This window comes from Heteronotia binoei, chromosome 15, assembly GCF_032191835.1.
Source record: "Heteronotia binoei isolate CCM8104 ecotype False Entrance Well chromosome 15, APGP_CSIRO_Hbin_v1, whole genome shotgun sequence".
Lineage (NCBI taxonomy): Eukaryota > Metazoa > Chordata > Lepidosauria > Squamata > Gekkonidae > Heteronotia > Heteronotia binoei.
Window position 1 is genome coordinate 42,554,915 of NC_083237.1, and position 15,709 is coordinate 42,570,623.

At 45.8% G+C, this 15,709-nt stretch overlaps 1 protein-coding gene across 1 annotated transcript; it reads right to left on the reverse strand.

Moving 5' to 3' along the window:
- Positions 1–11,055: 11,055 nt before the first annotated feature.
- On the reverse strand, positions 11,056–12,559 carry LOC132584164 (olfactory receptor 2G3-like). The gene is made up of 2 exons (XM_060255971.1): positions 12,538–12,559; positions 11,056–11,990 (listed from the first exon to the last, which is right to left on the reverse strand). The coding sequence occupies exons 1-2, from the start codon at positions 12,557–12,559 to the stop codon at positions 11,056–11,058; spliced, it is 957 nt and encodes a 318-aa protein (XP_060111954.1).
- Positions 12,560–15,709: the final 3,150 nt, after the last annotated feature.

Consider the following 15,709-nt stretch of genomic DNA (forward strand, 5'->3'; position numbering starts at 1 on the left):
TTGGTGTGGCGGGTCATGATCGCCTCTCGGCGGATCGGTGCCTGGTCCATCAATGTGGTCGAGGTCCTCGGCTGGTATTGCCGGGGGGTGACCACCAACTGGAACTGGGGAGGGGAAGCCGCGGTCCTTCTGGCAGTGTGGATGTGCCAGGGTGTCTCGGCCCCCTCCACTCTGGCTGGGAGTTCCCCGTTGTCCGGAGGCTGATCGGACATCGCCTTTTCAGTTGCCGGAAAGGTTGAACTCCAATAAAGCTGAGTCCTTCAAAATGTCAAGTCAGCTGAATTCAATAACGAGTCCTTGGTTGAAAACAAGCTTCTAGTTTATTGAAAGCAGAAAAGTAGACCATGATAACAATTGAAGGACTAAGGTGGAAGAACATTCACCAAGCATTTTAAGGTGTAGATCAAAGGATTCCTACGGGCGGGGTACACTAAACAGCAGGGTTTCACACTAGGATGTTAATCTCTCATTCTCACACCAAGGCCGCGGCGCTCTGTACTCCCACAACCCTTTTGGCCTGAGAAGGCTCCAACATCTCATTCCCATATTAACATTTCAAAGCAAACTATACAACAAAGGCATAACTAAGAGGAGGGGGGGGGGAGGAGAGTTAGCTAGCAGCATTCAGTGTTCAGTGTGGATCCAGAATCCCTTGCTTCTGAACCAGAGTTAGAAATTATATTCCCAAAAATACAGCAGACTTGACAGTAGCTTTCCAGGTTGATTGGAAATCCCTGGAAATTCTGTGGTGGAGTTTGAGGAAGGCATACGAGTTACGGCATCAGAGTGGGGTCTGCTAGACACAAGTTCTTGCTGTGGAAGCTGACTGGGTGATTTTGGACCAATCACAGACTTCCAGCCTAACTTGCCTCACAGGGTTGTTGTTCAGATCAAAGAGGGGAGAGGAAAATGATGTAAGCTGTTTTGGTCTCTCCCACATTGTGAAGAAAGACTGTATTTTTCTTATGTAGAGGCAGCAGGGAAGGGGAAGATGATGGAAACCTGAAGTCAGAGGGGCAAATAAAGGGATGACTCCAGCTGGGGGTTAGCTACCCTATGCCTGGTTGCTTGCTGCTATTCAGCAGCCACCCTTTGACAGCCACTGTGGTATAAAAGTTAGGGCTTCAGAGTGGGATCTGCCAGGCCCAGGTTCTTGCTGTGGAAGCTGACTGTATGATTTTGGACCAGTCACAGACTTCCAGCCCAACCTGCCTCAGTTCTTGCTCAGTTCTTGCTCAGATCACACAGGGAAAGAGAATGATGTAAACTGCTTTGGTCCTCCCCTCCACTGTGAAGAAAGACTGTCATTTTTCTTATGGAGAGGCTGCAGAGAGGGAGAAAGCAATGAAAGCCTAAAGTCAGAGGGGCAGATAAAGGGAAGGAGATAGGATTGTTAACTCCAAGTTAGGAAATTCCTGGAGATTTAAGTGGTAGGGCCTGGAAAGGGTGGGGTTTGAGGAGCGATAGGACCTCAGACAGGTACAATGCAATTTCCTCCTGGGGAACCACTGGAAATTACTCAAATTTACAATTGCTCTCTAGATGGCAAAGATCAGCTCCCCTTGAGGTGGGGGGGGCGGTCAATGCCTTCACTTGGGTTGATGAGAAGACATATATATATGTCAACTAACATGCAAATGATGATCTTGAAAGAGCTGACCACTGTGCAAGGACACAGTAGAAGAAATATCTGTGTTCACAACAAGCATTGTGGATGAAATATGTTGTGTACTGGTGTGGTCAACAATGTGTTCTTCAACAAACCCACCAAGTGGCACCCCTATGTACCATTTCCCTCATCCCTTTCATATTACCTCAGAGGATGGTGCTAGCCATGAAAAATGAGGGTAAATTTTACACAACAGAGTTAGTTGTGTACAGAAAAAAGATGCAACAGTGACACAGAACTGTATGAACTATGCTTTAATAACTGCTTTGTGATTTACTTTTATTTCCTAGTTGTGCAATACTGTTTTATGAGATTTGTTTCAAAGGAAACGTTGCTGGCAAATCATTTGCTTCTTCTTAGTATTGCCCCCCCCAGTCGGAATAATGAGACAGACACAGGAATGGATTAAAGGGCCACTTTATTAACTTAATGGCAAGGGCAGAAACATGGGGACAGATCAAGCCAGGGGTCAAGCCAGAGCACCTCCTTGACCTGAAAATGGGCGAGCCCCCAAAGCCCCGAGTATGAGCCAACCAAACGGCTCAGACCCGGCCAGCCCAGCAACATGATTGCCGCTCACAAAAGCTCCACCATCCCCAAAGCCGTACAGCCTGGAATGTGGACACTCTCCATGTGACGGGATCCCCCAGGCTCCCTGGAGCCAACCTTGGGGCATTCAGCTTAAGGGTTCCCCAGGGAGGCCATCCACCAAAAATGGTGCGGTGCTACAGGAGCTCACCAATCCCCAAAAACATATTCCCAACAACAAACAGCCACTGACAGTGCCAAGCCTCTGCTTAGGTCACTGTACCCAAACAAACCCCTAAAACCTGAACCAGCCCTTGCCGCAAGTCAGCCAAAAAGGCCTGATTGCCCCTTACCAAAAGATGAATACCATCTTCCCTGTACAAGTCCAGAAGGCTAGACTGGATGGAAGGATGAAGCACATAAGTGCCTAGCCCCCTACCAAGGGCTTTCCGCAAGGCCCTATTGGCCTTAATCCGAGCTCGCTCCAAACCCGCTGGGTCCCAAGCTGCCCACCAAACCCGGCGCGGCAACATGGCCAACCACAGTATAAAAACACCAGGCCACCTTTTGCCAATCAAGGCAATATCAGCTTGGGCCTGAATTGAAAGAGCCTTCCCCTTCATCAAGCCCAAGTCATTTTCTCCCAGATGTATCACCAAAATCTGCGGAGGAGGGCCCCTCATGCCCCTGAACAGAGGAGGCAGGAGCCTGGACCACCTCATACCACGACGGCCTTGCCACTCAATTACGGCTCTGTTGCTCAGGCCCAGCTTTGAACCAACTGGCGTCCGTCAGGCCTGATGTGCTGCCCAAAACACAATACTGCGGCCGCATATAAGGATCCTTTTCCTTTCAACACCACCACAGCACCTAGAAGAAAAAAGCCATTAGATCTATTGCACGACAAAACTGGACAATAACACAACAGCTAAACAGGAAAAGGGGGGAGTGCGGTGGTGCAGTTAACGTGGAGAGGTCCCGGCCTCAAGGCTGTAGTGGCCGAATATAAGAATGATAGGCCCCAGACTTCCAATGTTCCACCCTACGAATGTCCTCACCCCCGTAACCCAGTGCTGCAGCCGTGGAAGCAGCTCCAATCCTAAAGGAATGGGTACCGAATTTTACCCCCCCCCCCCCTGAGTCCTAGCTGGGCCAAAGCACGGCACGTGAAGGTCCAAAATTGATACTTAGTCAAAGGTGACGTATCCACATGGCGGAAAAGAGGAGCATCCGATCCTTCACGCAATTTAACGTAATGCTTAAGTGCAGTGACAGGGCATAACTCCCTCTCCAAGCAAGGCCCAATAGTGACCGTGCAACCATGCTGCTTCTGATCCGTCTTTGAACGATGGACACGTAACGCCACCTGGTCACTGGAAATTCTAAAATCCCTGAACTGCAGGGCCCTTGCAGAAGCATCGCTACGGGAGAGTGCTACCAACTCAGACACTCTGAAAGCCCTGAAAAAAGCCATTAATGCTGCAGCATGGAAGAGTGCCTCCTCGTAAACGGAGCCACAAACAAGGGCCCATGTGGCATGAAGCCCGATGAGAATCGATGGCAAAATAGGCTGCCTACTGTCAGCCCGATGACCAGTCTCTCGAGACCACCCCTCTAGCATTTTTTGCATGCAAAAATTCTTAGTCGCATCCTGATGCCTGCGTGCCTTACTAACGAAAGCCAACGCTGCCATCTGACCCCGGATAGATTTTACTGCAAGGCCCCGCTCCCTTTGCCGAACACAGAATTGCAACAGCTGGTCAACAGGAACGGGCCATACATCTGGTAACCCGATCCCTTCCCTGAAGGCTAAAAACTGGCTACCTGCCCAGTCATACAACCTTTTAGTGCTGGGCGCTATGGCGAGGTGGATTGCCCGGTTAACTTAATCCCTCCAATCTGCCACAATTCCGCTGGGATGCGCATGGGAAACAGGTTGGCCTCCGGAGCTAACTGATGAAAGCGCTCCATCTATTGGCGAGACAGGGCATCCGCCACACCATTAGAGATGCCAGGAACATGCTTTGCCAAAAACAAGATATTTAACTTCAGTCAGCGCAAAGTAAATACCCTAACCAACCTCATCACCGGAGGGGACTTAGATGTCAAACTATTAACAACATGAACAACAGCTATGTTGTCGCACCAGAAGTGCACCATGTGATTAGCGAGAACATCACCCCAAGGGAAAACTGCCACAATGATCAGAAAAAATTCCAAAAACGTTAAGTTCCGACATAACTCAGAACCCAACCATTCCTGTGGCCATCGTTCAGCATACCAGTGCCCCCTGAAATAAACCCCAAAACCAGTGGTGCCAGCAGCATCCGATACTATCTGGAGCTCTGCTTCCAGAAGCATATCACCACGGCAAAAGGAAATGCCATTGAACTCCTTCAAAAATGTCTCCCAAACCACAAGGTCACTACACATCTCCCTAGTGATCCGGGTAAAATGATGCTGCAAACGCAGGGCAGCCATTCCATCACAAAATTGCCTTTAAAAAGTCCTGCCAGGAGCCACGGCTTTGCATGCAAAGTTCAAATGACCCACCAACTGCTGCAATTCAAGGAGGGTGACCTTACACTTACTTCGTACAGACCTAACCCGGGCCAACAGGCTCTCACGCTTGTCCTCAGGCAGCCTGGAAAACTGGCGCACAGTATCAAGCTCGATACCCAAAAAGGTCAAAACCATAGTTGGGCCCTCTGTTTTTTCACGAGCCAGTGGCACCCCCAACTCTTTGGTTAACCTCTCGAAAGCCATTAACAGAGCCCACGGGGCCCACAAAGAGAAAATCATCCAGATAATGTGCCGTTTCCCGCACCCCCGCTCTAACACGTAACGCCCATTCCGAAAAGGTGCTAAACTGCTCAAAAGTGGCGCATGAAACTGAACACCCCATCGGCAACACTCTGTCAACATAATAACTCCCTTCAAATGCAAAACCCAACAATTCAAAATCCCTCGGGTGAACAGGAAGAAGGCGGAATGCTGACTTAATATCACACTTTGCCAATTCCATGCCCACTCCACACCGTCGAACAATCTGCACTGCCCAGTCAAAAGAGGTGTACTTTGCCGAGCAAAGCTCAACTGGGATTGCATCATTCACTGACCGCCCCCTGGGATAAGAAAGGTGATGAATTAACTGAAATTCACTGGCCGCTTTCTTAGGCACCACCTCCAAAGGAGACACCCACAAATTTGGCAGCGGAGGCGACGTAAACAGGTCTAACACTCTGCCCTCATCACACTCCTTCTTAATCTTTGCCCTCACAATGTGCTCTAAACCCTTAACTGAATGCAAATTAGAACAAGAAAACGGGGTCCGTGGACCCTGATACGGGATTCTGAAACCGTTGGAAAACCCCTCCAAAAGGTAACGTGCTTCATCCAAACGAGGATAATTTTGTAACAACTCCCTAAGAACCCTCAGCTGAATGGGGCAGGGTCCCTTTTGCAGTATGCTGCCCCAGCCCTCCACTCGGCCGCTTATTTGGTCCCCTTGGTTTAGACCTGTTACAGGCTGTGAATGCATGCGGCCCTCCACAAAGTGGGCACTCGTGTTTGTACTTACAAGCCTTCCTGGCACACACACCTTGGGAGGTAAACTCCCAGCAAAGCAGCTGTGGCTGAACCGACTGCCCCGCAGTCGCACGGGAGCCAGTAGGAGTCGCTGTCTTCTGAACAAGGTGGCCGCTATCGGATCTCTCCCCCGTGTTTAGCTTTGCAGGTGCCATAAGCTGTAGCCACAGCTGCTGGTTAATCTGGTCCCATGGGAGGCCAGGATTAACTGCCACCCGCATGCGGAATTGCTCATCATATTGAAGCCACGCCCCACCAGCAAAGTCATTATACACCCTGTATATAATGTCACAGTACTGGAAAAGGGGGGCGGCCCGCCATGGCTGGGCCCTGGCTATGACTCCCGCATAAATAAGAAAACCCGGTAGCCAATTCAACCATGTCCTAGTCACCTTCCTCCGCTTCAGCTTCTCCTTATCTTTCTCATCAAGCTCATCCTTTGACTTCCTTTCTAATTCCCTATACAAAAGGCTAAAAATGTCCACATATTCGCCTTTTAAAATCTTGTCCCTGGTGTCAACGGTAAGATGATCACCCAAGGGCATGTCAGGGTCTCCAAACGGCAATGCGTGAAAATCCACCATGCTGTAAGGGACTGGTGGGTGAGATGGAAACCCCCAAATCCCGCTCTGATGTGGGGACCAAAATGACGGCATAGAGGGGACCTGCTGCCAACCCCATGGTAAAGCGCCCCCCACCGTAGTATGTCCACTTGACCCAAGACCACTAGCTTGACCTCCTCCCACAGAAGCCGAATACCATGGCACCCAAGCGCTCTCCAAAGCAGGGTTCATGGCAGAACTGCATGCTTGCGGAAATACGGTACCTGAAACTGCTTGCCGCAACGCAGGCGGCCCCGCCCCAAAATAGGTAGCCCCTAACTCCTCGGGCCCTGCAACTGACCTAGCACACGATGCCATCCCCTGATGCCGATACCATCCCCTGATGCCGTGCAGGTAACTTACCTTCAACCTCGGGTGGCACTACCACCACTGCATCAGGCTCGTCCCTCTGCTCATCCTCTGTTGGCACTACCTTCTTTGCACCACCACTGCTTCCCTCGGCACCCTGAAAAACAGAAAGCCGAGCAAGCACCTTTTTTTGGAAGGATATGGTGGCCGCTCTCCCAGAACCCAAGAGCCCAGTGGCTCTCCGAGAAGGGCCACCCACCCCTCTTGCCTCTTCCATGGCAGCCAGCTGCTCCATTATGGCCTGCCTGGTATGTGCCTCCTCACCCTCATCTTGCAGGGGCTGGTCAGGGGGCTGGCTCTTAGTAGGCCTCTTTGCAGGCTGTTTGCCTTTAGAATTTCCTTGTCCCTTCTTAGGCCCCATAATAAATGCTGCAGTGCCCTACTCCCAACCCAGACTAAAATTGCCGCAAATATCTTGGAGGGGGCTCTTCTACACCCCTTAAACTACAAAGAAACCCCACTCTCCCCACCAATAGGGGAAACAGACTTCTATAGGGCACAACCCAATGCCCCTGAAGCCTCCTCAGGGCCCCGCGCCCCCACTGCCTGGGCCCTCGCTTCGGCCCACTCAGGTGCTGGACTCCCCCAAGGCTCCCGCTCCTCTCACCACGAAAATTGCCCGCACAGCTCCAAACAAGTTGCCGCCTGCTCATCCTGGGCGCAGCTGCCCACTTCCAACAGCCAGCACCTGATGCTGAGGCCCTCCAGAAGCTCCAGAAGCAGCAGACGCTGCTCTGCCATCCGAGAGCTAATTCCAACTGCGCATTTGGGGGTGGGGGCAGCTTTTTAAGGCCGTGCCTCGCCCCCACCCAAGGTTGGATGAGTCCACTGCCTTCGATCTGTCCGGGGAGGCAATGGACGGCCCCCTGCCTTAGTGGTCAATCGACCGCTTGGCAGGGAAGGGGCCGAATTGTTTATTTTGAAAATCTTATGATTTATGGCATTTTGAATTATATTAGTATGTCTCATCTTCCCACCAGACATGTTGTTCCCAAAGTTTCAGAGGACTGGATAAACCTATATGGATCACTGATGTGGGTAAATTTGGACATCTTAATGCTTCTATATTATAGTTTTATATACTTTGTTTGATGTTGCTATTTTTGTTTTGCTGTGTAATGTGAGTTTGGATACTATATTTTTAGCAGAAAACAGAGATGTGTAATTCAGATACAGAAGTATTTGGTGTTACTGACTATTCTTGGAATAGTTACAAACACATTCAGGAATGCACAGAAACATGTCGGTGGTGCCTGATTTTCCCCTCCCATCTTTGCGTTCCCTTAAAGATCCCATAGCCTCTCACTTTTTCCTGCGTCCTCTTGATCACACCCACCAGCCAACTACCTTTGCCTCACTCTTCAGCTTTCCCTCCTTCCCTGTTCCTGGCAGCCTCTAACAAGGAAAGCTGCAACCCAGTTGTTCAGTGCCAGTCACCAGGTTGGCCCCCTTTGCACAGTAAGGAACCTGTAATGACTTCTGAGGAGAAGCTCATTTCCACCTGTATTACTTTCCCACTGCTATTTCCTCTTCCTGTCCTTCTGGCATCCCCCATACCCTTACCCTTCTCTACTTCCTCCTTCCCTTCCCACTCACTCATCAATCTGCCTTTAATTTGCCCCCTTTTTCAACTTTATCTTTATTTATCGACTTCATCGAGTTTATCTTTGTCCCATATGGCAACCCAGAGCAGCTTACATCATTCTCCTCTCCTCCATTTAATCTGCACAACAAACCTGCAAGCAGGAGCAGACTGAGAATGGGAAAAAATGTAGAAAAGAGGACCATTCCCCATCCCAGCTGTCCCCCAAAGGAACAAAAGAGAGAAAAGAAGAGGCAGCTGCTTCTTCCCTAGCCCCTTTATGTGGAGTCAGATGCCATCTTCCTCATCCATCTTGCATGATGTTCAGCTGAGCTGGGTTCAGCCCAGATCAGGAAGAAGCCATTGGCCCACTCTTGGTGCTCTTAATGGCCATTTCACCCTGGTCTATGAGGTATTATCATGCTGAAAATGTGTAACCAGCCTAAGGTTTCCACAGCAGAATGCGAATTCCAGATCTTAGTCTGAAACTCTTGCCACTTACACTGCTCTGGTTTTAGTGGTGTGGCTGCTTTTGAACCATAGCAGGCAGCCAGACTTGGGTGAATCATGCAATTCCTATGGTAGTAAGTAAGTTGACTGGTGGTTGCTGCTGGGCCCAGTCTCAATAAGTCCTCCCTCAGATTCCAAAACAGACCTGGAAAGGGCACTGTCCCTCCTGTCTTTTGCTGACAGAAACCAAGCCTGGCAACAGGCTATGGTTGCCTAGCAAAGGCCACTTAGGTTATCTGTTTCTTAAAGCTACAGTTGCCTCTTTTATCATTTTGGTATTCTTAATTCCCCAATCTACTTCCCTTCCTCCTCCTCCTCAATTTCAGAATTTTCTGCAAACCTGGGGCATTTCCTGGACTTATAGAAAGATCTGTCTTGTCCATTCTCTGAATTCAAGTATCCTCTGATTTGGCCAGGTTGAGAATTAGAATATTCAAGTAGGGCCCTGAAAGGAACGTGTGGGGCTGGGGGTGTTGATGAGGTGGGCCAGAGCAAACCTGCCTGAGGCATACGAAGTCATATTGGGCTGGTGGCAAGAGTGGTGAAGTGCAAGTAGCCTGGTGGTGATGAGGGAAAGGGAGCAAAGGGGTTCCCACCACCCACCTGCAATTTACCACCTCCTATCAAGGCAGGAAGCTGCAGTTGGCCTGTGAATTTCAAGGATTCAGGAAGCTAAAGAATTCACCTTCTACCCAGCTCCTCAGAGTTTTTGCAGCTCTTGTCACTCCCAGCCCTTTGAATCTGCCTTGCAACTGGCTTTTATTGCTGGCTGCCCCAATAGGCCCACTTCCTCTGGCAGAGGTGGCACTCCTAGCCCAGTCCTTGCTTTTTTTCATGTCCAGGCCATTGGGAGTGACCTTCCATCACCCTAGGTCCCACACCAGACATGGCTTCAAAGAGAGGATCTCTTGTCTGTACATGCTATTGTCTTTTTGGAGGAATTAAATCCTCTCCATTTTATGAAGGTTTTCAGATTTTTCTGCAAAGCTGGGGGGTCCCCCAATTTTTTTGAGGGGGATCCCTCATGCCCTAATGCTTGGCACTGCTGACTAATAATAGCATTTGTGTGTGCACTTACCATGTCTTTTCAGCTCTTTTAGATTTGGCACATACAGAGGGGAAGGGTTAGAGATCCCTGCCCCCTCCCCCCAAAAAAACTCTTTTAAAAAGTAGTTGGCCTTTTGTGTTTGTGTTTTAAGTAGAAGATAGCTGTTCCTATTTATTTTAATGGAGTTTCAGTTATTTGAAAATATATTTTCTAAATTCTAAGTCTGATTCAAATTTCAAATCTGGATTCAAAATTCTAGTAGAAACGTGGACTATAAATAAATATTCTAAATCAACCATTTCAGTCAGATTCCATTTTATTTTTCAGACAGAACATCACTTAATTGAATATAAGACACTTAAGGGCACTATTCTTTATTACATATGTAGAATACATAACAGAATTTAAAAGAACACAGTGTCCAAAAAGATTTCCAGATGGATAGCCATGTTTGGGTGCAGCATCAGGAAAAATAATAGTCCAACAACACTCTGAAGACTAATAACATTCATTCCAGTATAAGCTTTTATGGGTGTGTTTATGATGCATTTGTTAGACTACAGTTTCGTTCAGTTTTCAGCAATGTGATGATCCTGCCATTAACTTAGAACAACAAGAACTAACCACCACCACCACCCAGTTCTTCAGTTATTGTCATCAGCAAAGTAACCCTCTGTTATCAATGTACATTTATGTGTGTGTGGTTTTGCTGGGTACCCTTGGGCCAGCCACACACTCTCAGCCTAACCTACCTCACAGAGTTGGAGGAATAAAAGGGAAAGGAAAATGATGTTAGCCACTATGGGTCCCTAATGCGAAGAGGGACAGGATAAATGAAGCAAAGAAAACAAAAGAGAAAGCTCAATGTAGGTGGAAAGAGAAAAATGTTAAAGGACATAGATATAAGACAATTGAGATGATATTTTAGAATGTTATTACCAGTTTCAATGGTAAACTCAGCAACTAAGTACAACATGCAAGTAATCATTAATAGTGCACTACCTAACACAGAGGGACATTAAAACACAAATGAACTTTTCTATTGGCAATTTACAGAGTTTTATGAATACAAACAATTAGCCTTCACCCCCGAACAGTCATTCCAAGATGTTAAATCCTCTCATAGAACTTCATGAGACCTATTAAAGAAAAACTTAGACTAAGAAATTCTGTTGTGGAATTTCCTGGCCAATCTATAAAAAGCTTCCTTCACCTCTTGGTTTCTCAAGCTGTATATGAGGGGGTTGAGCATGGGAGTCAGAACTGTGTAGAACAGAGAGAAGGTTTTGTTTAGCTCCCTCAGTCTATTTGTTTCAGGGACTACATAAACCACAAATAAGGAGCCATAGAAAAGTATCACCACAGTGAGATGCGATGAGCAAGTGGAGAAGGCCTTCTGTTGTGCAGCTTTGGATTTCATTCTCAAGATAGTGAGAATGATGCAGAAGTAGGAGATCAGCATTAGTGTAAAGGAGGGCACTGTGGCCAAGAAAGCTAGAACAAAGGCTACAATCCTAATAACATAAAGATCACTACAGGAGAGGTTCAAGACTGGATATAGGTCACAAAAGAAGTGGTCAATTTCATAAGGTCCACAGAATGTCAGTTGAACTATAAAGCAAGTTGTTATGGTGCTGGTCAGCAAACCACTCATCCAAGTTGTGGAAGTTAACTGCAGGCAGATTCTGCCATTCATGAGAAACATATAATGAAGAGGTTTGCAGATAGCCAAATACCGATCATATGACATAATTGCCAGAAGATAACATTCTGTGGATCCCAGGAGAACAAAGAAAAACCACTGGGTCACACAGCCCCTAAAGGATATGGATGAATCTCCAGTGAGGTAACTGGCCAGCATCCTGGGAAGGATGTTCGAAATGTAGCAGGCCTCCAGCATGGACAAATTCATCAGGAAGAAATACATGGGAGTGTGAAGATGTCGGTCTGCTGCAACTAATAAAATTATTAGGAGGTTCCCAACAATAGACAAAACATAGATGGTTAGAAACAGCACAAAGAGGAGAATCTGTAGTTCAGGAAAATTCCCAAATCCAACGAGGATGAATATTGTAGTGCTTGATTCATTTTCCCCCGTTTCCCTTTTATGATGATTACTATGATCATTCTGAAATATAGTTTAAACAGCTTTAGTCTATTAGGGATCACCTGTTCCCCTCCTTCCCTTACAATTGAGCCCACTGTCAACATGCAGATAGGACACATTGCATAATCAATTTTATTGACTGATTTAGAAAATGTATATGCTGTTTGAGGCAGCTCATAACTCAAACCATACAACCCCCCTCAAAAAAAAAAAACCCAACACATCATTAAAAACAAGCCAAGGAATAAAACCAGAATTATTTTTATGCTTATACACTCATACATGTTTTGGACTACTGTACTACTTCAGAATGCATGTGAGAAATGATTAAAAGTTCACTCACATAGTAAAGCAGCTATTATGAAGGGAGAGAAATGGAGAGGACACTTTTTGATCCTGACTATACTCATACAGCATTTGCTTTTTATGTAGAAAGTCCCAGGTTTAATCCCCAGCATCTTCAGCTAGAAGGATCAGATAGATAAAGAAATAAAGATGGGAGTAGACTACACAATTCCAGTTGCTCTCATCTCAAAGGCAGTTGTTGTATGACCATTATAAGCCCAGGACTCTAGTAAGGTCCTCCTCAGGCCAGTTCTCCAATCATACCTAAAATAAATTATAAACTTCCCGGCATAAGAACACAGGAGACACCACTTCCATCTTCAGGAGGGAGGAACACTGAGGAAGGTACAATGCTGAGTTCTACCTGCAGTTTCATTTAGGACTGCATTTGATTAAAGAAGTCCTAAATTGTTATTTTAAATGTTGGTTTAATGTATTTGAATGTACTCTATGTTTATATTCTTAAGCTGCCCTGAGCTCTGTATGGAAGAAGGTAGCTAGTGAATATTTTAAATAAATAAAATTGCTTCTCATGATTTTTGCTTCTATTTTGCAATTGCAGAGAGCTCCATTAGTGACTGAAGCAAGATGCTAGGAGAGTGAATAGAGTTGCCAACTCCAGGTTTGAGAATTCCTGGAGATTTTCAGGAATTCCCAGGATGGATCACTGGGAGGGTAGAGTTTGTGGGGGGGGGGTAAGAACCTTAGGAGGCTCTAATGCAATGGAATCCATCCTCTGAAACTGCCATTTTATCCAGGGGAAACAATCTCTATAATCTGGAGATCAGTTATAACTTTGGGGGATCTCCAGGCCCCAACGGGAAGTTGACAACTCAAGGAGTGGCTATTTAACTCTTCCTCAGATAAACACACATCCCCTTCCCTGATCTAAAAATCATCCCTCAATACAAAGAAAGAAAATACAGGCATCATAAAGCAGTCATTTAAGAAAATCAAAAGACCCTGCTTCGTGTCCAGCTTGTGTTTACAAGAATTAAAATTCTATTATCTGAAATGAGAAGATATATTAACAATGTGTCCTTAGTTTAAACATTTCCAGTATTCCGTTCTCAATAAAATGACTAACAATAGGCATACATAGCTATTAAGGCATTGCAGTCCCATGCTTAGGAAGCCACCAGTATGACTAGTATTACTATGGCTACTATCATATATGGATTTACCATTATTAGTGTGCTTAAATTCTATAAAAACCTTAAACTTGACACAATGTCCTCCTGGCCACACCCTCCCCAGGCTGACAAGCTAGAGCAGCCAAGCAAGACGTGCAGAGAAGCCAGTCTTACAGGAGAATTCACAGCCAATTTTAAAGGAGGCTAGATTGGGGTGAGGAGTCATATTTTAAAAGCAATAGATGAAATAAGCTTACTGAAAATAGAAAGGGAAATAAGTTTAGTGAAAGTTACATAAGGTTGCTGAAAGTGAAAAGAGAAAGGGAGGCCACAGAAAAGCAAGAGGCAGGAGGCTTGTGGAAGGGGAAGAGATGCAGTGCTGTGTAGTTAGAGTTTCTGGGAGACCCTGACCCTGTACCATAGTACCTTGCTGGGTGAGCTTGGGCCAGTCAGCCTAATTTACCTTACAGGGTTGTTATGAGGAGAAGGCAGTGAGGTTGTAAGCTGCTTTGGGTCTCCACTGAGGAGAAAGATGGCATATAAATGTAGTGAATAAAATAATAATAATAATAATAATAATAATAATAATAATAATAATAAGTAATAGGAGTGTTAAGAAAGCAATTCCACATGCATACTGAGGAGTAAACTCTGCAGTGGGACTTATTTCCAACTAAATAACACATAGGATGTTTGTGCAGCAGAATGAGCCCTCATAGATGTTAGAGAGGGAAAGGAACTAACAAGATTATAAGGAGTGTCCAAACAAGGGTTTGGGGGCAGTAAAGAGCAGTAGAGGAGATGTTTAAACTGGAGACTGGAAAAATTATTCAAGGTCTATGTCCTGGCTACAAGCTCTGCCTGAATGTGTTGAAATTTTCTGGAGTAGTGATAGAACAATCACATTTGTAAAATTGTCACATTATACTAAGGTACACAAAAAACATTTGGTCATAGTCTCTCTGGACTGGACATTTGCTCCTAATGAGATAAACTATATAGTGTTCTTTCTTTGAGTACCTACTCAGATATACCGCTAACGGGCATGGAGGTTACATTTAAACTTTCAGGGTATGTTCACACTTTACTAAATAATGCATTTTGCAACTGCATTTTTTATATTCCTACCCAGTAAAATCCAATTGCAAAATGCTTAATTTCTGTGCAGTGTGAATGCACCTTCACTGTGGAATCCTAAGGAGTGCTGCATGTTTCTAAGTCCTTTGACTTCAATGGCTTTACATAGGTGTACTTCTGCTTAGGACTGCACTGTAAATTGAACAAATGATTTATGCAATCCTTTTTGAAAGCCATCAAAGCTAGTGACTACCTTCGTTTCTTTAAGTGAAATTGTGCACTGTATTAAGTGGAAATAGTTCATTTGGCCAGTCCTGAAATTTTTAGCAGGTATGGATAGATAATCCAGTGCTCAGGTGATCTTTTAGCTTAACTTTTAAACCATCATTTCCTGTTTCAGATACAGTGAATAAAGATGAGTAAGTAAATAAATATTTACCTCTAAGATGGATACAGGAAGAATCTCTGCCGTATTTAATTCATGTCCCATTTCTAAAACGCAGGTTTCTCCAGGATGCCTTCTCTCTGCCGCAGTCTTTGTTTTGTGATGGTTGACCTGGGATCTTCCTTGGTCTTTCATTCATTCAGCAGCAAAATGTATGCATATTTGGAAAGGAAAGGTCCCCTGTGCATGCACCAGTCGCTTCCGACTCTGGGGTGGTGTTGCTTTCATATTTTCACAGCAGTCTTTTTACGGGGTCGTTTGCCATTGCCTTCCCCAGTCATCTATACTTTCCCCTCAGCAGGCTGGGTACTCATTTTACTGACCTCGGAAGGATAGAAAACTGAGTCAACCTCGAGCTGGCTACCTGAAAACCCAGCTTCCACCGGGGATCAAACTCAGGTCATGAGCAGAGCTTAGGGCTATAGTACTGCAGTTTTAACACTCTGAGGCACGGGGCTCTAGTATGCATATTTAGGCTCACACAAACAATTCAACATCATTTTAACAAAGGAGAATTCTTTGTTAAATTAGAGAGGAAAAGTTAACGGTTTCCTTGTGGTCAGGTTTCTCTATTCATGTTGGCTGTTAATAAATATCCAGCTTTCTCTAGGGGGGGTGGTGGTAAGTAGAGGAACTAGGAGGAAACAGGGAACGTTTGGCCTCAGGGACTTTCTCTAAAACTTTTAGGGGAAAACATTGAGTATCA